The 27,922-nt window shown below is 36.1% G+C and overlaps 2 protein-coding genes and 2 long non-coding RNA genes across 10 annotated transcripts; 2 read left to right on the top strand and 2 right to left on the bottom strand.

The window, feature by feature from the left end:
- Nucleotides 1–1,292: 1,292 nt before the first annotated feature.
- LOC149611100 (uncharacterized) lies at nucleotides 1,293–18,052 on the top strand. Of its 7 annotated transcripts, none has more exons than XR_016376579.1 (6): nucleotides 1,293–1,963; nucleotides 2,074–2,308; nucleotides 2,382–2,404; nucleotides 2,462–2,661; nucleotides 3,366–3,440; nucleotides 17,011–18,052. It is a non-coding gene; the product is annotated as an uncharacterized LOC149611100 (long non-coding RNA). The 7 variants fall into 7 exon arrangements; XR_016376581.1 differs by lacking the exon at nucleotides 17,011–18,052 and adding exons at nucleotides 3,560–4,381; nucleotides 4,447–5,345 and having other exon boundaries at nucleotides 2,382–3,270; XR_016376582.1 differs by lacking the exon at nucleotides 17,011–18,052 and adding exons at nucleotides 2,743–3,270; nucleotides 3,560–3,698 and having other exon boundaries at nucleotides 2,382–2,661.
- On the bottom strand, nucleotides 2,783–3,577 carry LOC149611103 (uncharacterized). The gene is made up of 2 exons (XR_016376586.1): nucleotides 3,336–3,577; nucleotides 2,783–3,249 (listed from the first exon to the last, which is right to left on the bottom strand). It is a non-coding gene; the product is annotated as an uncharacterized LOC149611103 (long non-coding RNA).
- On the bottom strand, nucleotides 5,521–13,974 carry LOC149611102 (uncharacterized). The gene is made up of 3 exons (XM_089858991.1): nucleotides 13,851–13,974; nucleotides 6,340–7,487; nucleotides 5,521–5,766 (listed from the first exon to the last, which is right to left on the bottom strand). Exons 2-3 carry the CDS (start codon nucleotides 6,521–6,523, stop codon nucleotides 5,594–5,596), a joined length of 357 nt encoding a protein of 118 aa, XP_089715117.1. The 5' UTR covers nucleotides 6,524–7,487; nucleotides 13,851–13,974; the 3' UTR covers nucleotides 5,521–5,593.
- On the top strand, nucleotides 10,541–14,016 carry LOC149611101 (uncharacterized). The gene is made up of 2 exons (XM_089858990.1): nucleotides 10,541–13,775; nucleotides 13,876–14,016. The coding sequence occupies exons 1-2, from the start codon at nucleotides 10,554–10,556 to the stop codon at nucleotides 13,900–13,902; spliced, it is 3,249 nt and encodes a 1,082-aa protein (XP_089715116.1). The 5' UTR covers nucleotides 10,541–10,553; the 3' UTR covers nucleotides 13,903–14,016.
- Nucleotides 18,053–27,922: the final 9,870 nt, after the last annotated feature.

Below are 27,922 nucleotides of genomic sequence, written 5' to 3'. Positions count from 1 at the left end.
TAGTTTTCGGAATACTTCTAAATTAACAAGCATTTCTTAAATGGGAAACTTACGTGTTTCGATTTTTAATTAATGAATTCTAATTTTTGTAATTTAACTAATTAAGATAGTACGTCAAAAAATTACTTTTGGGTCAGAAGTCAGCCTAACCTTATAGCGCGCTTAAACCTATTTCTTCATTTCGTTCTCGTTGACAACTAGAAGGGCCTAGGTTTGTGGGTGCTAACAAGTTACGTTGACAAATTTCAAATGTTGGGTTTCTTGCTGATTTTCCTAATTTCTTAGCAGTAGACGCTAACAAATTACTTTGGTATTTCATCCGACCTTGAGCACCTTTATATGTATTTTCTAATTAACTGTAGCACCCTTAATAAGAAATACGTCGTTATCAGGTCAAATTTTCGTCTAGAAAAGTAATTCAGGTAAATAATTACAGTTAATAGAGGTTTTTATATCATTTAAAGTAAGCTTTTCGACGTTCTTTACGGCCAAGGCTTAAGTTGTATGTTAGTTTGTCTATGTAATATAGTGCTTATAGATTATAGTGTCTTTCCTTTTAAAGATTATAAGAAAGCTAATTTCCAGCTCTGTTTGGAATTACAAAATACGTAGTCTGCTTCGATTCATGCTACAAATCCCAACCCTAGGGCCTAGGTTTTACGCTACTTGTAACTTAATACTGTATCTATGACAGTTTGTTGTCGCTTCGATTCATGCTACAAATCCCAACCCTAGGGCCTAGGTTTTACGCTACTTGTAACTTAATACTGTATCTATGACAGTTTGTTGTCGCTTAAGTAAAAAATGGCATATATATCGAAATTATTATGGTTTAGAAATCAACGGTAGTGTTTTCACCCTGTGAAGAATTAGCCTTATTCCTGATCAGCGCCACTAGGCTAGTGGCGACTTTGAGAACTACTGTAATCGACGAGCCAACCAGATGTCGCTAAAATCTGGTAACGTCACTGACGAGCACTCTCGGGAAACTGACCAAAAATTAGCCCGGTTTGAAGCTCGTTGAAGTTAATTTCAGCATTATTATTTGAATTAAATAATAAAATAGGACTAAATCGGGCTCCAAACTTCTTTATCGACGATATTCAACACTCACCTAAAGGTAAGAACTTATTTTATGGCGTTTTTGGAGCTTTTAATGTAGTGCAACTCGCTAAGCCTTGGCTCTTGTTTTCAGATTTTATAATTTTAACTAAGTTGGGACCATACCATAGTACCAGACCAAAAACTTCATTACTCTTCCTGGTTTTATAATAATCGTATTAAACAATTCTGAGAGAGCGATTGCTCTCTTAGATAAGACTTCATACTGCTCTTAATGTATAAGGAGGGTTTTTTGTTTGGATGTAGTTTTTTTTGTATTGTATTAATTGTTTTGAAAAAAATCCACTGAACTAAAATTCGGACCCTTAATATGTGGTTAAAATTTCAAAGAGATCCCTCCATTAGTTTTTGTTATAGAAAATAATGTTGCTAAGGGTGGTTTTCATTTCCATAAAAAAATTAAGACATTTTGGCAAAAAAAAGGAAATTTTCCCATAGGAATAACATGCGAAATGTTTGCTGTGATGGCCAAATTGACTCGAGCATTTTTTGAAGACTATTTATTCGATAGGTCTGAAAATGGTTTTAAATGAAAGGTTGAACATTTTTCTGGTGCCTTTCGAAGTTTTATTGAAAACAATTAATATTAAGTATTACTTTTTGTACTTTTAAGCACATGCTTAAACTTACGACCTTTTTTTTCTGTTGGACTTACGTGTTTTAGTCCTGGCTAAAATCATTGAGAAACGTACTGTTGGACTTACGCTGTTTTACCTCTAATAGAAAGACTGAGCGAAGATTTTTGTTTACACAACGAGTGTGGCTGTGTCGAGCTTAAGGCGAATTTTTAACTTTTCACATAAAAGAAGGGGTTAATTCGTCCTCATTTTATTTTAATTTCGTAAGTTAAACCTTATTATAATTTAATACGAAAGAATTTAAATTTAGGATTTAGCCGATAATTTTTAAATTTACTGATTTCACTAAGCCTTGGTCAAAATTTAAATACAGCTGATTGTATGTAGAGAGTCGACTAGAGACCAATTGGCCGTGTTGCGTTCGTTTTAAGGTGTTTCACCTGGTGCCATCGGCCAACGATAGCCGCTAATTAGGTAATTTGTTTTAAATAAATCAATATTTGTTGTTTAAACTACGCACAAGGGTTCGTTCCCTGCTTTCTCGACTGGTGCCACCAGCGGCCAGCCAAGTGCCAACGGTTACCGCTACGAAGATACGTTTTTTACTGGTAAAATAAATGATAGATTCAATCACACTATCACTAAATCCTGTCACCAAATCAACCAATATTTTTAATTCAGGTCCTTCCAATCATTTGTACTAGGTAACAATTGTATTATTAATTATTTTGCGCCAATTCTAACGTTGCCTAAGAAAACAGTAAACAATGGCCAGATTGCCAACGATAAACGCTACAAAGATTATATCTGGTGCAACCGGCAAACGATAACCCCTGCTTAGATCATTTTGAATGTTTCATTAGTGGTAAAATAATTGATAGATTAAATCACACGATCACTAAACCCTGTCAACAAACCAACCAATGTTTTTTATTCCGGCTCTTCCAATAATTTTTATTAGGTAACATTTAAATTTTTATTATTTATTAGTGCCATCGACCAACAATAACCGCTAATTAGAATAATTTTTTTTTTAAATTAGACAAATTTTTGTTGTTTAAGATTAATGCAAACTCTACACATAGGTTTGTTACCTGGTTTCTAAACTGGTGCCAAGGGTAAAAACAAACCATAAGTAACATATAACACTAGAAAAGTGTCCATCCATTTCCTACTCTGACTTTGGTATTGCAAATTAGTTTAATGTTTAATCTCCTCGAAAAAGGGGTGCGGAAGCTGTGTATTATTCTCGAAAAGTTAGACAAGCCTCAAGGACTCCGTCATGCTAAATTTTATTTCATTTCTTCAGTATTTATAATTCAATTACCATTTTCAATTAGTTAAAAATGACAATTACCCAACTAACTATTTAACACTGCTGTGAAAAAAAGCCATATTTTGTATTGTGGCTCTTCCAATCATTTTGATTAGGTAATAATTAAATTTTTTATTAATAATTTAGTGCTTATTTTAAGGATACATAGGAAAAAATGAAACCATGGCCAGTTTGTGTATATAATGTTCATTTTAGTGCATATTCTAACATTACCTAAAAAAACCATAAACAATGGTTAGTTTTTCCCAAGATTATCAATTCCCATATTGGTCCTGAAAATATAAGTAAAACAATCTTACTAATAAAATTATTAATATATTGAATCATAGGGTCGCTAAACCCGGTCAGGCAGTCACCCACAAACCAATATTTAATGTCCAAGCTGTTCCAGTCATTGTAATTAGGTAAAAAAAAATAAAAATAAATTTTTTTATCAATTATATGGGTGTCTGTAACTCAGTTTAGAAGATGTTAAGTTCTTAACACTGTTGAATTATTGATTTACAAAATTACATTTCACTAGATTCATCATAAGCACGAAATTATAAATTAAATGGATCACTGTGTAGCTTTCTACGTCATCAAATAGATCTACTGGGCAACCGTGAATTTCGTACCAATATCAGTGCATTTGCTATGGATGTTTAATACATCTGCCTAACCAATATTCCAGGAAATAGTAACACTACTCCCTAAAACACCTTCCAAAATAGGCCTAACTCGTTGTACTGATAAATCAAGGCCTGACAACCCCGCTCTTGGACTACAGGACCATCTAGTGGCGTATGTTTAAACTAAACAATGGCAGATATTGCTTTAAAATTAGGAAACTATAAGTTTAAAACCTTTTACAAAAAACACGATAATTTAGGACATTTTAATTATACTGAGCTTAGCAGGCCAGTTAGCTATTCCCTTTCGACTATGGGAGCATCTAGTAGCGTTTGTTTAAACTAAACCACAACATGTATTTGCTTTAGAATTCGACGAATTTTCATTAAGTTATGAAGAAATTGATTAACGCAAGTTGATAAAAAAATTATTTTATTTAAATTATTAGTATTTGTTTACAGCAATCAATGAAGCATTCATATTAGTATAAATTGTTCATTTGTGTTAATAGGAAATAAAGCAAAGCGCGGGCCAATGGATCCCCTACAACTTGACTTTCCTCCTTGGCGAAGGCTAGTGGGCGGGGTTTATAAGTGCAGTTATAAATCCCGACCACAAATGTCCCTGCCTTCGACCGTAGTGGCAGGTCGCCCGTCTTCATTTCCAATCCATCTTACTTCATGTGCAAATGATTTAATGGGTTAGCGAAATGACTGGGAAACGTTTTTCTTAAGTACAAGGGATAACATTTATATTAAAACGGTTTAATAATAACGGAACATTAATTTATTAAAATAGATCAAAAAGAATGGAATAAGGTTGGAGAACTTAGTTTCCATTTTTTGAAGGATAACAAGATGTCTAGGAAACCATTTCCTATGTCCAAGGGGTAATGAAATGACTAGTAAACCTTTTCTTCAGTTAAAGGGGTAAAATTTACTAAAATGGATTAATTAGAACGGAACATTATAATTTCTTAAAATGGATCAAAATAATGGAATAATGATAGAAAGTTATTTTCTTCAAGAAATTACAAAATGGCTGGGAAACCGTGTCTTTAGTTCAAGGGATAAAGAAATGGCTGGGAAACGTTTCCTTAAGTTCAAGGGATAAAATTTATTAAAATGAATTAATTAGAACGGACCTTTCCTTTATTAAATAGATCAATAATGATGAAAAAAATTATTTGGTTCAAGAGATAACCATTTTTAAGTCAAGGAATAACGTAATTGCTGGTCAATAGTTTCTTAAGTTTAAGGTATTATGAAATGGCTGGGAAACCATTTCTCGGGTTCAAATGATAAACAAATGACTGGGAAACCATTTCTCGGGTTCAAATGATAAACAAATGACTGGGAAACCATTTCTTATGTTAAAAGAAATAAAAATTTTCTAAAATGGATTAATAGGAATCAGAAGAATGGAATATTAGTTCATTCAAATGAATTAAAAAGAATGCAATAATTATGGATGAAATTTATTTTGTTAAATGGATAAATATTATGACAAAAATGTTTTTGGAAAATTAATATGGTGATGATGCTACAAAAAATATAAGAAAAATATATTAATTATCTTCAATGAAAATTTTTAATTGAAACTCAAGAAAAGAATTGAAACTGTAAAAATATTTAAAAATCCACCTTATTCCCATTCGATGGAAGTTAGGCTTAGCTCAGGATTCATGGGGGTGAGTAACGGGAAGAAATTTGTCTGTCGTCTGCTACAGTACATATTTTTGGCTGTTGTAGCAGACGACAGACGAATTTCTTCCCGTTACTCACCCCCATGAATCCTGAGCTAATCCTAACTTCCGGCAAAAGGGAATAAGGTGGATTATGGCTTTCGAGAAATTAATAAAAACCCGAAATTAACTTCTTTTCCTGTGCCCCAATTTAATAAAAGTGTTAACTTTTTTAAATGTGGCTTAATACTTACAAAATATTTACAATGGGGTTTCCATGTTCGTACCCTCTTGTGGTGGGGGGGGGGTTGGGTTGGTGGTGGTGGTGGTAGTCGGGTTGGTGGTGGTGGTAGTTGAATTGGTGGTGGTGGTAGTCGGGTTGGTGGTCGTGGTAGTTGGGTTAGTGCTGGTGGAGTTGGTGCCCATTTCGTCTACTATGTAACCGTATGTAAGTCAACTATATATGCTTGAGCCTTTTACACCTTTGGCTGGTTTGCGTGCGATGTGCTTTTTTTTATAATTCATTTTGGTCTCACATGCATAGATTCTGTGTCCTACAATTTCAGTCTAATATCCCCTTTTCTCTAGATACTTTTATACCATATAATACCTTTCTACCTCATTTCCAATATTACAACAAAATTACGCTATGAAAGCCATGGCGATAAAAGGCTCTAACTAAGATTGCTTGCATTAGGGCCACCTAGTGATAGCAGGGAACATCACTGTCTTTTTTAAATTCAATAGGGAGCTTTCAGATGGGATAGTAGTAGGTACGTCACACCCACCCAAGTCTTCTGGGAGCCATATTGGGTGGTCTCGGCTTCATTCCTGCTTTAAACCCACCAATATGGCAGGGTAAATTATGTCCCGAGACTCAGCTCCAACTGAAAGCTCTCTATAACATTTTATTAAATTTAAAACTCTTTTCCCTAAATGAGAACTTTAACGAAGTGCATAGAAGTTTTTAGGTAGCCCCAGGAAAAGCAATCGAAAATACTTAGTACCTCGGTTTTGCGGGCAGTCCCGCATTATGTGCCCCGCCTCCTTACACCTGTAACAGGTTCGCACCCATTGCCACCGTCCGCGACCGCCGCCTCGTCCGCGACCGCCGCCTCTCCCACGACCGCCGCCTCGTCCGCCACCGCCGTAAAAGTACGCATTCACGACCTTAATGTTTTTGCCTTCCATTACTAAGCCCAAACCGACAAACAAGAAATTTCATTGAATAGTTTACAATCAATTACTTTCTATCTAGTTTAAGGTTTGACATTAAATTTAAACATTATAACTTTAAATTTTATGACTTAGCTTCAAAATCCGTTAATTATTAATATTAACTATTAAAAATAGTGTTCAAAACATACTTACGAGGTTCAAGTTAGTCTGGCTGGATTAAAAATGATAAACTCTAGGATTTCCCGCCAAAAACTTCCCCGCGCGAGCAGCAGTAACATGGAGCAATTAAAACATTGGAGTTAAAACCATGATTTCACAGCAACTTTCTAGGTATAATTGCTCCATGCTACTGTTCTAGACTCGGGAGTCGGGAGGGCACTAAATTGAAATCGCTTGGCTGCTATTTGGGCGGGAATTGTTTCAATTTCCTCATCGTTCTGTTCTCTTACAATTCTGAAGACTTGTAAATGAATATCAATTGCCACGAATCTTAATTATTAAGGTTTTATATGATCTATAAACAATTTTTTTTATGTTCCTACTGTTACATTAACTTTTGTTTTCGTTTCAGATTGTGAAATTGTCTTTTTCACTCTTAGCCTTAAAAGGCTTCACTATCCCTTGAAATTAATTTATTTTCATTCATTTTTATTGTATTTTTTTTACGATTTGCAATTCTGTCAGAGGTATTTATTTTCATTCATTTTAATTGTATTTTTTTTTTACGATTTGCAATTCTGTCAGAGGTTTTTTTTTTTGACACTGGGTTCTTTCTGTGCGCCCAATAGGTTCTCTGTGTTCCTATTATTTAGCCAATTCTTTGTGTTTGGCAATTGGGTTCTCTGTGCTCTCATTAATTGGGTTCTCTGTGTTCTCATTAAGTGGGTTCTCTGTGTTCTCATTAATTGGATATCTCTGTGTATCCAAATTGCAAGTTCCAGTGTGGAATTAAGGTATCTTTGTGACCTATTGCAATCTGTGTCAAATATAGTACTACTTGTACTGTTTGAAAATTTACAAAAATTGAAAAGAATTTGCTATTTTGCGTCCATTAAGAAATTTTGAAATGGTTTCTCAGGAGAGACTTAGGAAAAAAAAATGGCGTGAATTAAACCAAAAGAAAAGAGCTGAAGCTAAGTTAAAGTTACTTGTTCAAAGGAAAGCTTCGCAAAAAAAGCAAGCTAAACGAGATATTAACAAGAAGTACTATTTGAAAAACAAAGATAATTTTCTTAGAAAAAGTAAATCAACGCTATGTACACAAAAAGGTGGTAAAAGGGCTATGGCACCAGGTGGCGCCACTAATGGTGGTTTTTGCTCCAAAAAAACAAAACCCACACCTAAAACAACTAAACAAGATAAATTTGGTTTTGCGAAAAAGCTCCTCAATGCGGGGATTTTCAAAACGAAAAACAAAAGAATTATAGCCGAAAGCTATAAAAGGTTTCTAGTCAAACGTCTCACTGAAAGATTGGCGTCGTCAAAGTCTTTTGACACCGAGACCAAAAATAGACGCACGAAGTCCATCTCTCACAAGCTAAAATGCCAAGTGCTAGCTGGTAGAATATTGCATTTGAAAAGGCAATTATATTCGGCTTACCACGCCCAACTAACGGGGATTGTTAGTGAATTTAAGGATTTTGTCGCGAAAATCAAACATATTGGGTCCATTGATCCTGACAATTTGCCAGAAGTTGTGGGTGGGAAAAGGCTTCACAGTAGCATGAAAGAGGCCTATTTCCATGAAACTTCCTATTATCTGATTGGAAATAATGGTAAAATATTGAAAAATGACGATGAGTCACATTACGGCAAAATTTTTCAATTGGATTCTAATGGTCGTGTACAAAAAGTTCTGAGAGACCGTGTTACGAGTTCAACAAAAGAATTGTTTGTTGACGAAATGGGAAATTTCGTTGACATAAAAAACAATAACGAGACTAGTGACGTAGAACGAGTTTTACAAGTTAATGAGTCGGGAATTGTTACGAATCTTTTCAAAATTGTTCAAACTGAAGAGAAGAATCCGAAAGCAAATTTAGTGATCAATGAAGGGGGGTTTATTGAAACCCAAAACAAATCTGTATATTGGGAATGCAGTGATATTTGTAATGTTCGAACTCGAGCCATTGCAAAAGTACTAGCTTTCATAAAAACAGTTGCCAATGCTAATGAAAAATCTTTGACAAAAATTTTTGAGTCTGATTTGGACCTTTGCGAATTAAGAAAAGAATTTTGCAAAAAATCAAAAGTGTTTATACCACCAGATGGGGACGAAGTAGTGGTGAGAATAGTTCCGTTCCTAGGGCACACCTCTTACTGCGCTGATAGCGAAGAGTGCCAAAGTCATTTGCGTTCTTTCGCTGAATTGGCTCCACATTATTCGGGAATAAGAAGTATTCTGAATAAGATCTATCAAGTCAAAGCGTTGCTCAACGCGTTAACTAAAGTTGAAAGTGGTGATTACGATTCTCTGACGACTGTCATGGCGGAGTCAAGAAAAATCCTAGCCACACGTGGGAAAAATTTAAATAACGAACAAAATAATGCTCCCACAGGAAGCATTAACGCTCCTCGGCCCACTCTCGATGAAAGTGAAATCTTGAGTCTTTACGAGAATCAATTCGCTCGGGCAATGCTAAACACCAACGAGTATCACGACACGCCTTGCGACTGTTGTTTTAGATTACTGAAAAAAACTGATTTAAGAGCTGTAGAAAAACTAGTAAACAGTGCTGTTTTCAATAACGAGGCCTATCTGATTTTAAGAGCTGGCTGGATAATGAATAATTCGGACGCTAGAGAAGCTGACATGCTTCTATGTCGTTACTGCGCTACGGATTTGGGAAAGGGTAAAGTTCCCATTAGATGTTTTCTGAACAACTTGGCGGTTGACAATCCTCCGCCAGATGTCACCAATTTAAACATGTTTGAGAAAGTTTTAATTCAACTTGTGAAGCCCTTCCACACTGTGGTGCGGTTAGGCACTAAAACCAATTCCAACATGCAGTTTGGCACGGTTAAAGCTTTGAAGGGAAGAGTAATTTATCTTCCAATACCCGTGGAGAAAAATTTGAAGATGATTCCCAAGACATTGCCTAAAAATCACGAACTGCATATCTTGGTGAACGGTGTTCCCACTGCGGACAAAAAAGTTTGGCAGCAGGTTGTTTGCCTCGAAAAAGTGTTGAAAGCTTTCAGTGTGCTGAAAAAGATAAACCCTTTTTACAAAGACATTGATATTTCGACAATGAACGAGGAATATATTTGTGGGACGCAAGAAATTGATGGAAATGAAAATTCATTGACTCCAGAAGAATTACTGAGTGTAACAGATCCACTTGCGTTAATTAATGATGGATCTGATGCGTTGACACGCGCTTCCGCTGCGCTTCCAACAGAAGGACCAGCGGATAGTAGTCACGACGTCCAAGGTGACCAAAACGCTTCGAACATGCAGGAGCAGGATGAAAATCAGTCTAGCCTTGCACCAGGCGACGCCTACAAAATTCTAACACAGCCCGAGGCTTTGTTGCGAAAACTATCTGAGGGTGAAGCCAATGATCTGTACGATCATTACTCTATTCATCCAGTAAACGTTCAACCACCGAAAGATTTACTTGGCGCTTACCAAATGAAGCGCGTCGAAGCCGAGCCAGTTAGCACTTGGGACAAAAAACTGGAATACATGAGCTTTGTTCATTTGTTCCCTAAGGGTCGTTTTGGCAAGCACGATGATAGACCATTTGGGAAAATAACGGAAACCGAGTATCGTTTATCCCGTATTTTGAACAAAAGTCCAATTTTTAGACGAGATTACGCCTATTTGTTCCATTCTTATCAAGAATGCGAAATGAAAGCGATTTCTAGCAGTTTGAACTACGTTCTTCGTGTTAAAAAACCCATGCCAATTGGGGTTGAAAATTTGCTCAATCGAGTTGAATCTGGCGATAAAGAACTTGAGAGTAATTTAGCTACTTTCTTGGGTCATATTCGAGGAACGAAGGACTACTGGTATAAACTTCTTAGAAACGTTTTAGCGATGATTCGGGAATTTGGTCCTCCCACCTGGCTTCTAACTTTTAACCCGGCCGAGTACGATGATATGGAACTGCACGATCACTTGAGAAAAGTGAATTCAGACGTTCCGGGAGTAGAGTCGATGACGGTGGCTGAATTGTTGAATTTCGACCCACTTAGCGTCAATTTGCACTTTCACAACAAAGTGCGGTCGCTGTTAAACAACTTTGTCTTGTGTAAGCAAAATCCAGTTCTTGGCATGATAGAACATCATTTTTGGAGGGTTGAATACCAATCTCGAGGTTTACCTCACTACCATATGCTTTTGTGGGCCAAGGACGCTCCAAAGATTGGAACTTCTTCGACCGAGACTATTTTGGATTACGTGCAAAAACACGTCACGTGTTCGATGCCGAGAGCATCGGTAAGTCCGGAACTGCAACGGCTGGTAAAAAAATTCCAAACTCACAAATGCACCTCTAGTTGTTACAAGAAGGTGAAAAATTCTAAAAAAGGATCGAGAGTGTGTCGTTACGGTTTCCCTCGTAACGTAACAAACGTAGCGACTATGAATTCCGTTAGATCAGTTACTCGTCACCGTAACATGAAAAAGGTGCAGAAACGGTTGTACGACTTGCCGAGAAAACAGCACGAAGATTTAATAAATGATTATAATCCCACGCTACTATTGGCTTCCAAAGCCAACATGGATTTGCAATTTGTCGCTGACAAATCGGAAATAGTGGCAAACTATGTCACGGCTTACGTGACAAAGGGAGACCGGGCTGACATGGACCAAACTTTTGCCGAGTTAGGGAATGAAAGTTTGTCCAAAAAATTATTTGCCTATAGATTGAAATCTTTGACGTGCAAGCAAATAGGAATTTATGAAGCTCTTGATATGATGCTGGGCCAAGATCTTTTCAACAAGTCCGACAGCACTAAATTTATAAACACTAACTTGAAAGAAAACCGATCGAGAATTTTGAAAGGTTACAAGGAACTCGCTCGTTTGAGGGAAACTGACCCCGAAAGCATGGACACTTGCCAAAAAGGGTTCGTCGACGACAAGTATCCGAATCGTCCCGACAGCTTGGAAAATCTTAGTTTGCGGGAATTTGGTCAGTTTTACGATTACGCGAATCACTCTGATGGTGTCGAGAAAAATGCGAATGTAATCGAGTTGAAAAACAATCTGGGTTTCATGAGAAAGAGAATTAAGCCCTACATAGTGGAGCACTACATTCACGATCCGATAGAGGAGAAAGAACAGTATTGTCACGCTCTATTGATCCTCTTCAAACCGTGGCGTGACGAAACCGAGCTATTGGGCGATTTTGAAACATACGCCGATGCTTTCGAAAACTCGCTTTCGGTGTTGAAGGACATGAGAGAATATCACGACAAACTCTCGGTTTCCAAAGAAGTTCAAAAGAAACGGGAGGCTTCTAAAAAGGCGAAAGAGCCAGAAACCATAATTTCGGAGGGAGAAAGTGAAGACGATGAAAATGCGCTGCAAGGGAAAGAAATTGTTATCGAAACCGAACACGCGATGGCTGATGTGGAAGCTGCCATGGAAATGAATTTCGAGACTGATGTTGACAATGTGGCGTCACTAAACTCGGATCAAAAGAGAATTTATGATCAGATCATGAATCACTTCTCCCAAGAGGGAGAAAAATCTAGAAACAAGTGCCTTTTTGTGTCGGGACCTGGTGGAACTGGCAAATCGTTTCTTATCGACACTCTCGCCAGCGCTGTAAGGCGACTCTTTCAAAATCCTGCTAGCGTGGCCATTGCCGCGCCAACGGGTTTGGCAGCGTTGAATGTTAATGGCGTAACGTTACACAGATTACTAATGTTGCCGGTAGATCATGGGCGTATCGCCGAATACCATTCCCTGAGTTCTGAGAATATAAGCATTATGAAAGAAACTTTGGGTAATTTAAAACTGTTAATTATTGATGAAATTTCTATGGTCTCATCGGTGTTACTGACTCACGTTCACTTGAGGCTGAACGAATTTTGGGAAATGAACCAACCATTTGGCGGAGTTGTTTCTATCCTTGTTTTGGGAGACTTTTTCCAATTGCCTCCGGTTCAAGGAAATCCCGCGTTCATCAAAATCACTTCCGAAGAAGCCAGACTTAGATTCAATTGCATCGGAGGAAGTGATCTTTGGAAGTTTTTTAAATACGATGAATTAACGCAAAATGTTAGACAAGCCAACGACCGAAGTTACAGCGACATTTTAAGCAGAGTTAGAATTGGAAATATTTCCAAAGCTGATGTTGTAACCTTAGAAAGTAGATTGGTTGCTGGAGGAGAAAACATCAAGGTGGCTATGGACCTTTTCATTAAGCTGTCCAATGAAGGGTTTCACCCAATTTGTTTGATGCCTAAATTAGCCATGTGCGAAAAATTTAACTGTGAAATGTTGCGAAAAAACGGAGAGAAAGTTGAAGTCATTCATTGCCAGGATAGACTCGCTGACTACGGCAAAAAAATGAATAAAAACATTCTCAGCAGACTGCAAAGGCTACAAAACGAACCGTCCAAAACGGCCGGTTTGGAGAGCAAGTTAGTTCTGTGCGTTGGCTGCCGAATAATGGTCAGAAGGAATATCAGTTTTGAAAAAGGCGTTGTAAATGGTACGATGGGTTTCGTAACTGGGTTCAAGAAGGACGAACAAGGAAACGTTACTGGGATTTTTCTAAGAGTAGATCGCGAACCGAATAACGACGACGCCAACACTGACTTTTTAGTTGAGAAAATTTGCGTCAAATTTTTGCTCATGGCAAACATTTACGTTAAACGCTCACAGTTTCCCGTCATCCTGGCGTACGCTATTACGATACACAAAAGCCAAGGCATGAGTTTAAAATGCGCCATTATGGATTTGGGTCCGAATTTATTTGGAACAGGCATGGCGTATGTGGCTTTATCGAGAGTGACGTCCTTGGCCGGACTCCATTTATTACAGTTCGATCCGACTAAAATTAAGGCGGATGGACGAGCCATTATGGAGTATAACAGGCTTCGCAAAAAATATAGGCCAGATCTGCCTCTTTTGGAAATAACGGAGTCGAAAGAAAGTCGAGGTGGCAAAAGAAGTGCGCCTACACTATCTAAAAGCCTTTTAGAAGGCGAAGAAGAGAGATGTGAAGAAACACCGAAGAAGAAAAGGAAAGCCCAACAGAGTTTGGATAGTTTTCCCTTGAAGGGTTTAGCTAACGATGATCAAGTAACGTGCTATTCTAATAGCGTTTTGCAACTACTCTTATTAGTGCCGGAATTAAGAGAATTGGTTAAATCTTACAATGGATCATTCGTTGAAAAACCAGTTTTACGTTGCCTCCATAACACGATAAACGACATCGAGAGTTCTCAAGGAAGTTTCAGTCGAAAAGGGTTGGAACTGAGAATGGCTGTCGGAAACCATTTTACGCAAAACGATCAACAAGACGCCAGTGAATTTTTGATGGTCCTTTTGACGGCACTAAGTCAAGAAATGGAAGCCAATTACTCCAAGGCTCTAAAAGATCTTTTTTGGTCAAAGTCGCGAAACGTTACCAAATGCCCCCAATGGCAAGTTGAACAAAATTCGGAGAATATTGTTGAAAGCAACATTTTCAATCTTCCACTAGAAAACCGAGATAAAATTGATTGGAAATCTCTAGAAAAAAGGATGAGATTAACAGATGTGCCATGCGTATTTTGTAACAACCCAAAAATACAAGAGCGTGATGTATTGATATCCAGCGGGAAGTACGTATTTTTGTGTCTTCTCCGTGGCGATTACAAAGATGGTCGACCAATTAAGATATCGACCAAAATATCAAGTTTTGAAAATCAAAATGTCTCTATGAGTAAGATGCTTTTTAAAACTAAAGGGGTGATTATTCATAAAGGTGAATCGTTGGCTGAGGGACATTATGTGAACTTTGTGAGAAAAGACAACGGCTGGTACGAGGTCAGTGATACAATGATCAGAAAAAGGGAGAGATTCGTCAGTAACTTGACTGACGTCACTGTTCTGCTCTTGGAAAGAGTTTAGAAACATTAAAGGGAATCTAACGTGCTTGAAGAATCCATATCAAATTTACCCCGAGTAAAGCCTAAAATTTCAATATTCGTACCAGAAAGGAGCATCATATCTGTCAAAGATATACTAATAGTTTCCCTTTAAAGTAATTTATGACTGGGTAAGATTGTTAATCCTCGAGCAAGTTTAAGGTTAACGATGGTTCTGGAGTAATTTTGATGTTGCCTACTATAATAAGCGTGAAAGGGAGAGGAGGGAGGATTGTAGGGCCATGCTATTTTACGAAAAAAAGGCGATGATTCTTGCATTAATTTTAGAATTTTCTAGTGAAGGGTTAACTTTTTAGTACTCTGTATTAGTTTTGCCCCAATGGTGTTTTATGTAAAAAACACGCTAAAAACGTAACCCCTGTTGGTAATGCTATGTGATTAAATATAATTCTTTAATAAGCTGGTGAAACTATTGAGACAAACTCATCCTATTAGTTAACATTGAACAGATTTTTTGAACTGAGATTTAGACACTCGTATCCAAATTTTAAATAAATACTGATTAAAATTAATATATTCAAAGAGTTTTCTAAATATCAGTTTCGCATCTTCCATTTTTTTCTCTTTTAAGCGCGCTATTTTTTTAAATTAAGACGCCCATAACTTTTTTACATTAACAATTTAAAACCATTCAAAAACATTAAATTAAATTAATATAATCTAATATTATCCTGTTACAATATCAAAGATTAGCAAAGATTTTATGTTTAAATATTATCTATTAATATAACCTTTTCTTTCTATAACTTATCAATAATGTTTACCCGTCCCAATCCGATGCCACTTACAAAAATTGATTTTTAAACTATTTATTAGTTAGGCTTAAAAAAAGCCATATGAACTTATTAATTTGTCCTATAACTAATATCCTACTATTGTTGTATAATTTGTTTTTATAAAGTGTGAAAATTATTTCCCAAATTGTGGTTACCAATATTATATATAGACATTACCCTTGTAATTAAAACAACTAAACCATTTTTCCAATTAATATTCCAGGAAGTTTTGCATAGTCTCTTTGTGTTTCTCACCAGCTGGGGTAGTCTGCGTGGCAGATTGCATTGCGTAAATCCAACAGGGGTACAATTTGCAAAGCCTTCTGGAATATTTTTTTTTCCCCAAAAATTAATAACCTTTTCATTGTCCCTTTGGTAACCCACGCGCAAAACAATAATTGCCATGTTCTAGCAGCACTGTTTCCAAACTTAAAGTTAAGAGTTGCGTGACAAAATTTTAAAAATAGACCCTCAAAATCTTATATTTAAATGAACATATAATTGCCAGTAAATTGTAAAGTTTTCTTTCAACCCCCGCCCCTTTACGTAACTAATATAACGAAGATCAAAATTATTCCGAAATAAATACTACAAGCAGTGTATATTTTCAAGTTTGAAACATACAATTTAAAGACTAATTTCGTACAACTACATGCTAAGCTTCAACAGAAAAATAATTCATCATAGCTATTACCAGTATAATAAAAGACTAAACCTACACAGCTCAAAAATATGATGATCATCATCATTAGAAAAAAACCCGCAACAAGACTTCGATAGACAAATCAAGAAAAATATTCAACTTCTCCACCGAAATAACAGACACTTTATACTGGCGTGTTCAAAGAGTGAAAGCGTCTTTGGATTAAGAACAGCAAAGGTATTCAAAGAAATAATCTTTCTATTGGCTTGAGTCAGTGTCTATAGAACATCAAGCTGTATCTAGGCCAAATAATACATGTCAACTCTTTGGTTTCCCTATATAATTACGTTACGGTTTGGCAAGCCGCGCCTACAAGTTTATCAACACAATAGAAGTTCATAACAGCTATAGATTCGCAAAACAACCTTTTCCGGGCAAAAAGTTGCCTCAACGTTGTTAAAATTTAGAACAGCAATGGATTGTTACTAAAATTATGTGCTTGACTATGTTGGGAGTTGGGCGCACTCCTGTAAGCCAAGCTTCTGGGCGACAAAGTTTTGAGGGAATAAGGGACTTGTCAGCATGCCTACCCTACAGGAACTGACTACCCCGTGTCCGCGGGTGGTGAAATACCCCAAATCCCCCCTCCTTCACCACTCGATTAAACCTCAAGTACTTCACTCGTTACTCTAAAATACCAACTGATTAACGTTGGATTTCAATTTTCATCAAAACGCCTTAAAGCTAATATACCATGATGGTATATTACATTGTTTAACGGACGTTTGCCAAACAAAGCAAGGTCGAGGGAACCAGTAAAAATTGCTGCCAATTAATGACGTTAAGCAGTAATGCCTTCTGAGTTCAATAGTAATAAATATAGAAAAAAAAACTAAAATCAACTGGATTGGAGATGTCGCTACCAAACACAAGGCACCTCATTAACTCTCTGAACTGAACTGCAGATTTTACATCAACAAAACAAAATCAAGCGCGATGGAACCAGTAAAAAAACTACAATTAATGACATTAACTCCCAACGCCATCTGAGTTCAATAGTAATAAATATAGAAAAAAACCTAAAATCAACTGGATTGGAGATGTCACTAATGAAATACAAGGCACCTCATTAACTCTCTGAACTAAACTGCAGATTCTACACCAACAAATCACTACCAATTTTAAAAAGCATCTTTAAGTATATTAGGACTAATTTAACAAACTCCCCTTCCCTTTTTTATACCTTAAAAAAATATAATATTGAAACACATGCTTACTATTTTTCTGGCAATTATATAGTCTCAATTTGACAATCCTAGGATTAAATGTGTGTAAATACTTTTTCATCATTGAATTGTTCACTTGAGAGATTAACAAAATTATTATAGGCATTCATACGATAATGTTGAAGTCTCTCACTTTATAAATCCAACCTTCACGTATGACTGTCCTTGAACATTTTTTTAATCCCTCTCACGCATTCATTGTGAAACTTACATTTTAGATTCATTTAAAATTAATTATAGTTACTCTTAGCTTTTCCCTGTTAAGGTCTATTTTTTGGCAGCAGGACGCAATCGCTAATTATCCTCAAAAGCCTTAAGGGTGTCGAAAACAATTTTCTTTGGAAAAACCCTTTAAAATATGCAACTTTTACCTTTAAACGTAAAAAACAATATATTTATTGACTGGAATAAATTTATAATGAATACCATAATTAAATAACAACTAGGGAAATTAAGCCCAAATTACATGCTGTAAATAAACGTGGCAAGTATCAAACCAAATGTTTATTTAAATAAATAATTTGCGCCTTCCAATATCATAATCATGCGTGTTTAAAAACTTGAAAATAGTCAAACAAAAACATTCTTAATGCAATTTAGTACTTGAAAGTAATTTTTAAACAGGCATTACTTAAAAACATTCCTATTTGTATTTTAACTATTATATGAAATAATATTATTAACCCTAAATTTTGTCATCAATAAATTACCGTAACTGTCATTTAACTTTATTTATTAAAAATAAAATAGTCCGCCCCTTTACGTAACTAATATAACGAAGATCAAAATTATTCCGAAATAAATACTACAAGCAGTGTATATTTTCAAGTTTGAAACATACAATTTAAAGACTAATTTCGTACAACTACATGCTAAGCTTCAACAGAAAAATAATTCATCATAGCTATTACCAGTATAATAAAAGACTAAACCTACACAGCTCAAAAATATGATGATCATCATCATTAGAAAAAAACCCGCAACAAGACTTCGATAGACAAATCAAGAAATATATTCAACTTCTCCACCGAAATAACAGACACTTTATACTGGCGTGTTCAAAGAGTGAAAGCGTCTTTGGATTAAGAACAGCAAAGATATTCAAAGAAATAATCTTTCTATTGGCTTGAGTCAGTGTCTATAGAACATCAAGCTGTATCTAGGCCAAATAATACATGTCAACTCTTTGGTTTCCCTATATAATTACGTTACGGTTTGGCAAGCCGCGCCTACAAGTTTATCAACACAATAGAAGTTCATAACAGCTATAGATTCGCAAAACAACCTTTTCCGGGCAAAAAGTTGCCTCAACGTTGTTAAAATTTAGAACAGCAATGGATTGTTACTAAAATTATGTGCTTGACTATGTTGGGAGTTGGGCGCACTCCTGTAAGCCAAGCTTCTGGGCGACAAAGTTTTGAGGGAATAAGGGACTTGTCAGCATGCCTACCCTACAGGAACTGACTACCCCGTGTCCGCGGGTGGTGAAATACCCCAAATCCCCCCTCCTTCACCACTCGATTAAACCTCAAGTACTTCACTCGTTACTCTAAAATACCAACTGATTAACGTTGGATTTCAATTTTCATCAAAACGCCTTAAAGCTAATATACCATGATGGTATATTACATTGTTTAACGGACGTTTGCCAAACAAAGCAAGGTCGAGGGAACCAGTAAAAATTGCTGCCAATTAATGACGTTAAGCAGTAATGCCTTCTGAGTTCAATAGTAATAAATATAGAAAAAAAAACTAAAATCAACTGGATTGGAGATGTCGCTACCAAACACAAGGCACCTCATTAACTCTCTGAACTGAACTGCAGATTTTACATCAACAAAACAAAATCAAGCGCGATGGAACCAGTAAAAAAACTACAATTAATGACATTAACTCCCAACGCCATCTGAGTTCAATAGTAATAAATATAGAAAAAAACCTAAAATCAACTGGATTGGAGATGTCACTAATGAAATACAAGGCACCTCATTAACTCTCTGAACTAAACTGCAGATTCTACACCAACAAATCACTACCAATTTTAAAAAGCATCTTTAAGTATATTAGGACTAATTTAACAAACTCCCCTTCCCTTTTTTATACCTTAAAAAAATATAATATTGAAACACATGCTTACTATTTTTCTGGCAATTATATAGTCTCAATTTGACAATCCTAGGATTAAATGTGTGTAAATACTTTTTCATCATTGAATTGTTCACTTGAGAGATTAACAAAATTATTATAGGCATTCATACGATAATGTTGAAGTCTCTCACTTTATAAATCCAACCTTCACGTATGACTGTCCTTGAACATTTTTTTAATCCCTCTCACGCATTCATTGTGAAACTTACATTTTAGATTCATTTAAAATTAATTATAGTTACTCTTAGCTTTTCCCTGTTAAGGTCTATTTTTTGGCAGCAGGACGCAATCGCTAATTATCCTCAAAAGCCTTAAGGGTGTCGAAAACAATTTTCTTTGGAAAAACCCTTTAAAATATGCAACTTTTACCTTTAAACGTAAAAAACAATATATTTATTGACTGGAATAAATTTATAATGAATACCATAATTAAATAACAACTAGGGAAATTAAGCCCAAATTACATGCTGTAAATAAACGTGGCAAGTATCAAACCAAATGTTTATTTAAATAAATAATTTGCGCCTTCCAATATCATAATCATGCGTGTTTAAAAACTTGAAAATAGTCAAACAAAAACATTCTTAATGCAATTTAGTACTTGAAAGTAATTTTTAAACAGGCATTACTTAAAAACATTCCTATTTGTATTTTAACTATTATATGAAATAATATTATTAACCCTAAATTTTGTCATCAATAAATTACCGTAACTGTCATTTAACTTTATTTATTAAAAATAAAATAGTCCGCCCCTTTACGTAACTAATATAACGAAGATCAAAATTATTCCGAAATAAATACTACAAGCAGTGTATATTTTCAAGTTTGAAACATACAATTTAAAGACTAATTTCGTACAACTACATGCTAAGCTTCAACAGAAAAATAATTCATCATAGCTATTACCAGTATAATAAAAGACTAAACCTACACAGCTCAAAAATATGATGATCATCATCATTAGAAAAAAACCCGCAACAAGACTTCGATAGACAAATCAAGAAATATATTCAACTTCTCCACCGAAATAACAGACACTTTATACTGGCGTGTTCAAAGAGTGAAAGCGTCTTTGGATTAAGAACAGCAAAGATATTCAAAGAAATAATCTTTCTATTGGCTTGAGTCAGTGTCTATAGAACATCAAGCTGTATCTAGGCCAAATAATACATGTCAACTCTTTGGTTTCCCTATATAATTACGTTACGGTTTGGCAAGCCGCGCCTACAAGTTTATCAACACAATAGAAGTTCATAACAGCTATAGATTCGCAAAACAACCTTTTCCGGGCAAAAAGTTGCCTCAACGTTGTTAAAATTTAGAACAGCAATGGATTGTTACTAAAATTATGTGCTTGACTATGTTGGGAGTTGGGCGCACTCCTGTAAGCCAAGCTTCTGGGCGACAAAGTTTTGAGGGAATAAGGGACTTGTCAGCATGCCTACCCTACAGGAACTGACTACCCCGTGTCCGCGGGTGGTGAAATACCCCAAATCCCCCCTCCTTCACCACTCGATTAAACCTCAAGTACTTCACTCGTTACTCTAAAATACCAACTGATTAACGTTGGATTTCAATTTTCATCAAAACGCCTTAAAGCTAATATACCATGATGGTATATTACATTGTTTAACGGACGTTTGCCAAACAAAGCAAGGTCGAGGGAACCAGTAAAAATTGCTGCCAATTAATGACGTTAAGCAGTAATGCCTTCTGAGTTCAATAGTAATAAATATAGAAAAAAAAAAACTAAAATCAACTGGATTGGAGATGTCGCTACCAAACACAAGGCACCTCATTAACTCTCTGAACTGAACTGCAGATTTTACATCAACAAAACAAAATCAAGCGCGATGGAACCAGTAAAAAAACTACAATTAATGACATTAACTCCCAACGCCATCTGAGTTCAATAGTAATAAATATAGAAAAAAACCTAAAATCAACTGGATTGGAGATGTCACTAATGAAATACAAGGCACCTCATTAACTCTCTGAACTAAACTGCAGATTCTACACCAACAAATCACTACCAATTTTAAAAAGCATCTTTAAGTATATTAGGACTAATTTAACAAACTCCCCTTCCCTTTTTATACCTTAAAAAAATATAATATTGAAACACATGCTTACTATTTTTCTGGCAATTATATAGTCTCAATTTGACAATCCTAGGATTAAATGTGTGTAAATATTTTTTCATCATTGAATTGTTCACTTGAGAGATTAACAAAATTATTATAGGCATTCATACGATAATGTTGAAGTCTCTCACTTTATAAATCCAACCTTCACGTATGACTGTCCTTGAACATTTTTTAATCCCTCTCACGCATTCATTGTGAAACTTACATTTTAGATTCATTTAAAATTAATTATAGTTACTCTTAGCTTTTCCCTGTTAAGGTCTATTTTTTGGCAGCAGGACGCAATCGCTAATTATCCTCAAAAGCCTTAAGGGTGTCGAAAACAATTTTCTTTGGAAAAACCCTTTAAAATATGCAACTTTTACCTTTAAACGTAAAAAACAATATATTTATTGACTGGAATAAATTTATAATGAATACCATAATTAAATAACAACTAGGGAAATTAAGCCCAAATTACATGCTGTAAATAAACGTGGCAAGTATCAAACCAAATGTTTATTTAAATAAATAATTTGCGCCTTCCAATATCATAATCATGCGTGTTTAAAAACTTGAAAATAGTCAAACAAAAACATTCTTAATGCAATTTAGTACTTGAAAGTAATTTTTAAACAGGCATTACTTAAAAACATTCCTATTTGTATTTTAACTATTATATGAAATAATATTATTAACCCTAAATTTTGTCATCAATAAATTACCGTAACTGTCATTTAACTTTATTTATTAAAAATAAAATAGTTTACAGGGCATAAAATAACATTAATTTCATGGTTACAAGTAAATAATAATTTAATCCTGTTATTTCCTATATTTAATGATAAATCAAAGCATACTTCCATTGCCTGACCTCCTAGCATTCTGGCAAATCATTTAAACACCAACTTCAATTTCCCAAAGGCTGAATCCAATTAGAATTGTACTTAAGGGCGGAGCTAATAACATTAAAACTAAATGTGTGCCTGTTATTGTATTTCTTATTATTATCGAATTGACATCTTTCCCAAAATATTGCAAAATTGGATTTGTTTTCACCCCGAAATATTGCTAAAGTATTGCTAGTTTACTAATTTAATGCCATTTTCGACAAAAAATACTATCTTAGTTCTTTAAACTAGGTTAAAGTTAGAACGCCACTAAAGATGGCATATTCTATATGTTTCATTTCCTATCAAGGTTAAAAGAAATTATCCATTTTGAATAAGATCTTGTTAAAACAATGACATTGGAAATGGGGCTCAAAGATTTCTAATAGAGCATCTGGTCTTGGTCCACCTGAAATAGAGAGCTTTTAGTTGGAGGAGGAGCCGAGTCTCGTGACGTAATTTACGCCGCCATATTGGTGGGTTTAAAGCAGGGATGAAGCTGAGACCACCCAATATGGCTACCAGAACCGCGGTAAGACTTGGGAGGGTGTGACGTACTACTATCCCATCTGAAAGCTCTCTATAGTGTGATACTACAATCTTTGTCAGCTTTGGTCATACAATTTAGACTAAAAATATTGATGTGACGTTCCCATAGCTCCGATCTCTCAACAATTTTCTATTGAATGATGAACTACTTCCTATACGGAGCTAACAACTGGCTAGGGGGAAGAGATAGTCTGATGTCACGCAGCCCCTCTCTGGTTGGCATTTTTGCGCGTAGAATACTGTTTCCAACCGTTAGGGGGGATGAAACTCCAGTAAGAGATAGAAGGGTGTGACGTTTCAGGGTCGGAACTGTTACCTCCCTATTCTACGGCATGCAGAAATAAGCGTTGAAATAATCAATATAAAATCACCAACGTGTCTACACAAAATTAATAAAAATTAAGACCGAAGTCACAGATATTAATCAAAACGTCTTGGATTTAACCAAGACCTAAAAAGTATCGATAAGAAGAGAGTTAAGCAAGTGACTGAAGGCCCAGATATTAAAAGTTTTTTTTAAATTAAGACTTACATGCTTAAGATGCTGTTCGGACAGTGGGACAAAGGACGATCTTCCTCATAGAGCTTAACATGGCGGGTGGGTAAAAAAGGAGAGGGCGTCGGACAGCCCCTTTAAGAAACTTATGTTCCATCACCCTATTGCATTGAATAAACTTAATTTACTGGTAGTCAATTTATTCCCTCTCAATAATTTGAAAAATTTACTTATCTCGGGTTTTCGAGCACAATTCCATTCCCCGTTTACATTTTATAACCACATTTATCATTTTTAGGGGATTTCGTGATGAAAAATACCATAACACGCGTATCTCTATGATAACACGTAACAATGACAAAACGATTTAGCCGTAGTCTGCTTTAGCCTCTGCTATGCCCGATACGTGCAAGGAGGATGCGTTGTTACAGGGTGGGAAATAAGGATTTTTTTAAAACTGGACATTGGGCCAGCGACCCCCCTGGCCTGGAATAAATAAACTGGTCCATGACCATTGACCAGGGCGCGTCGTCTGCTAAACTAAAGAAGTGGGTAATTAAAATAGTTGAGATAATGTCTGAACTCTGGTTACCCTTGAATTTTCTTAGTGGTCCCGTGGACCACTGACCCCCCTCCGATTTAATTTTTAAACTGGTCCAGGCATTTTTTAAACTGGTCATTTGCCCTGTGCCACCGCCTTATTTCCCACGCTGGTTGTATACATCGTCCTGGCTAGAAGTACGCCTTGTGCCACTCTCATGCGGCGTCAATGCGTCATGCCTTCTTTCGCTGGCCTCGTCACCAAGGCAATAGCCCACTCAATTACGCGTTAAGCTGATCCAAAATTCCGTGTGAACGTACTTTTTAAGGTATTCGTCACCAAATAGTAATTGTTTTTGAGAACATTCCTCGGCTTGAAATAGGAAAACTACGAAATAATTCGACCAAATTGAAGTTTATAAATATTTTTTACTATTTCAATTTCTATAAAAGTATTCTACCAAATGCATACAGAGTGCCACCAGAAGTCTCTGCGGCTACTAGAAATACTACATTTATATAGGAAGATAAGATAAGCAGCGACAAGTATATAAATGCAGGGCTATCCCTGATAAATCCCATATTCCTTTAAAAACCGTTAATACTTTCATTAACCTTGTTCCTGAATATATACAGACTAAGTAGCAGAGTCGAGTCACAGCCTCCTAGATCACGCGACTCGGTGAACGCAGGCTATATTCCAAAATAGCCAAGTCAGAATTTTCGGCCTACGACCAAGCTGAGTCCAGCTGACACTCTCACACCCTTAAAAAAAATTCGAAGAGTATGCACCCCCCTACTGCTTGCGAACCATAGAAATGATAGAGACGCCATGGGCCTGGCATAGAACCGTGTGACCCTTGTCTGTCGTAGCGCTGCTATAGACCCTTTCTACTTAAAAAAGAGACATGTCAATCCTTCCTCAGTTTCGGGATATACAGGGGGTTGACCCCTCGACGTCTCTACTCTTTTTATGATCTTTCCATCGACCGAGATGGAAGGCAAACTATTTTCCCCGTGTCTTTCCCTCTTACATATATTCAGTTTAACCAAGACTAAAAATCATAACTTCCCTATTGAATTTGCCGCCATTGTTGAAATTTGCACAAAAACAATAGGTTTCACTATAAATCGTTCAGGCCATGAACGCGGATATGTTAGCAACCTATTAACGACACAATGTCATACACGTATCATGGATAAAGAATGCGCGTGAGGAAAATAGTTTTCACGCTATAGGATAGGCAACTACCTATCTCGAACGACAGCTTATTCTGTATATACTCTTTACAACATCGGTTGTCAGCACGAGTAAACCTAGGTCTCTATGTAACGTAGCTTTGTACGTGCTGTCAAGAGACAAAAAACTTCAGGATCTTCAGGATTTAAAAACGTTTAAAATATCCTGAAGTTTTTTGTCTCTTGTCAGCACGCGCAAGGCTAGATTACATAGAGACCTAGCTTTACGCGTGCTGACAACCGATATTGTAACAGAGTATATACAGAATAGGCTGTCGTTCGAGATAGGGAGTTGCCTATCCTGTAGAGTGAAAACCAATTTCCTCACGCGCATTCTTTATCCATGCACGTACTCTCCTAAAAATGATAAATGTGGTTATAAAATGTAAACGGGGAATGGAATTGTGCTCGAAAACCCGAGATAAGTAAATTTTTCAAATTATTGAGAGGGAATAAATTGACTACCAGTAAATTAAGTTTATTCAATGCAATAGGGTGATGGAACATAAGTTTCTTAAAGGGGCTGTCCGACGCCCTCTCCTTTTTTACCCACCCGCCATGTTAAGCTCTATGAGGAAGATCGTCCTTTGTCCCACTGTCCGAACAGCATCTTAAGCATGTAAGTCTTAATTTAAAAAAAACTTTTAATATCTGGGCCTTCAGTCACTTGCTTAACTCTCTTCTTATCGATACTTTTTAGGTCTTGGTTAAATCCAAGACGTTTTGATTAATAATAATTAGGTTTTATGGTTAATAACGTTAATTAAATTATTACTATTATAAATGGAAAATAATGTCAGTGTACCCACTGTTGCTTTTGTTGTTAGAAGTTAACTTTCTTAACTTAATAAAGAAAAACGATTTATAACACTTGACCTTTCGAAATATATTATTTAAAAGAGTTAAGTTTGGTAGATGGAGTTATTTTAAAGCTCTGGAACTGGAACCAGGTTTTGGCTCAAACATTTCCTTGGCAAAATAAGGCAGAAGACATATATAATATTTGGTTGATAGTTTCGGAAACATCACTGTATTGATGAAGTCATTGTTTTTCATTACAAGTAAAATTTCCATGTCATCTGGTGGTACATAAACGGCAAGGAAGCACACTGGAAGATTACACACCAATAGTTGGCCTTGAATTTGGTGATAGACATCGGATTTTTTGTGCAGTTCCAGTTCATTATTATTTTTATCAACATAAAGATAAAAATCTCCCGAAGCTGCCTTTTCTCTTATGCTTTGTTTGTTTTTAAATATGGCATATGGACATTTGATCTCTACTATGTAAAGTTCATCTTCTATCATTACTAAACGATCAGGGCTGGCACCAAGGAAGCAGAACCTGGGATTTATAATTAACCCAACTGATGTGTGTTGCTGCGTTGTGATTTTTTTCTGAAACAAAGCAAAAGCTGCCGATTCATGCTTCAGTCCATGATCCATTGATTTTGCAGTTACGAATGATCTTTTTTGAATGAATGTTTTTACTGGGTCTGTGCTATCTCTCATTTTTGTAAATGTACCAAACGTTGAGGCTGTTAATCTGTGGCTTCTTTGTTTGTGCCAATAACTGGACTTACTCTGCAAACGGGTTTTGATTTCAATATGTTTTGAACCTGCCAAATCCACCTCCACACTTTTTAAAACATTCATTTCATTTGTTGTTAGATTTAAAAAACTATCGTTTCGTTCCCTTTCTTTAGTTTCTGCAACCTTTTCCCAGAGCTTGTCAATTAAATCGGTGTTTTGTTTTATGCGCAGTGAAACTGGTGTGCAATTGTTAGATTTTATGGTACCAATCACGGGAAGATCCAAGTTCATTTTTTCAAATAGTTTGACAAAATTGGACAATTTTTCTTTGGTGATTATCTGCGAACCAGCAGGCACCACGCTGAACGTTCTAACAGACGTACCCAAGAGTGATTTTGTAGGTTTGGCTGGGTCATGTTTAACGAATTCTAAGTCGCTAAATAAAAGGGGCTCATCTGTTTGCGGTTTCTTTACATGCCACATTTGTAGCCTGGTGGTACAAGAACCTCGTAGGGGTAACTTTTCCTCACCAGCCCTAACACAGTTAGATAATTGGTACAATAATGCGACTGAATGTTTACAGTCTCCGTTCGTTCCCGCTGGGCAGGTACACGTTATCCATTTTAGCTTATTTGGCTCATTAGCAACATTGAAACAAGCAAATATTTGGTATGATGTTGGTCTCCTATCTGCCTCACAAATAGCTCTAACAAAAACCAGGTTCCCTAAATGAAATATGTTGATTATTTGATAGACAATAATTTCGCAACCAAAAATTTCAGTTTGGTTTTTACCTTGAATATTAGATTCGATACCCAAAATCTTTTCCTCTCTATAAAGCATAAAACCTTGGTTTCGTTCACGCTTTGTCATCGCATGGTTTTCAGCTATATTATCCGGCAAATCTGACAGTCCAGCATCATTTCCCCAACCTTCTTTCGGAGTTACGCGTCCTTGAAGTCTAAGTAGGCCTTCACAGCAAATTTTATTTATTATTAAATACTTCTGGGTGTACAATTTCAACGTGGTTACAATCTTACCTTCTTTAGACATATTTGGATTGAGCG

This window comes from Phalangium opilio, unplaced genomic scaffold (genome assembly GCF_054372755.1).
Source record: "Phalangium opilio isolate 3A_F unplaced genomic scaffold, DU_Popi_V2 ptg000329l_1, whole genome shotgun sequence".
Classification (NCBI taxonomy): domain Eukaryota; kingdom Metazoa; phylum Arthropoda; class Arachnida; order Opiliones; family Phalangiidae; genus Phalangium; species Phalangium opilio.
Note: the sequence above shows the minus strand (reverse complement) of the source record. Positions and strands in the feature narration are given on the sequence as shown.

Bases quoted from the DNA above. Each gene is read 5' to 3' on its own strand.
- LOC149611101 (XM_089858990.1), top strand. From the start codon at position 10,554: ATGATTCGGGAATTTGGTCCTCCCACCTGGCTTCTAACTTTTAACCCG. The intron at 13,776-13,875 runs GTAACGTGCTAT...TTGAAAAACCAG, and splicing joins GTTTAGCTAACGATGATCAA to TTTTACGTTGCCTCCATAAC.
- LOC149611102 (XM_089858991.1), bottom strand. From the start codon at position 6,523: ATGGAAGGCAAAAACATTAAGGTCGTGAATGCGTACTTTTACGGCGGT. The intron at 5,767-6,339 runs GTACTAAGTATT...ACGGTTACATAG, and splicing joins GGACTGCCCGCAAAACCGAG to TAGACGAAATGGGCACCAAC.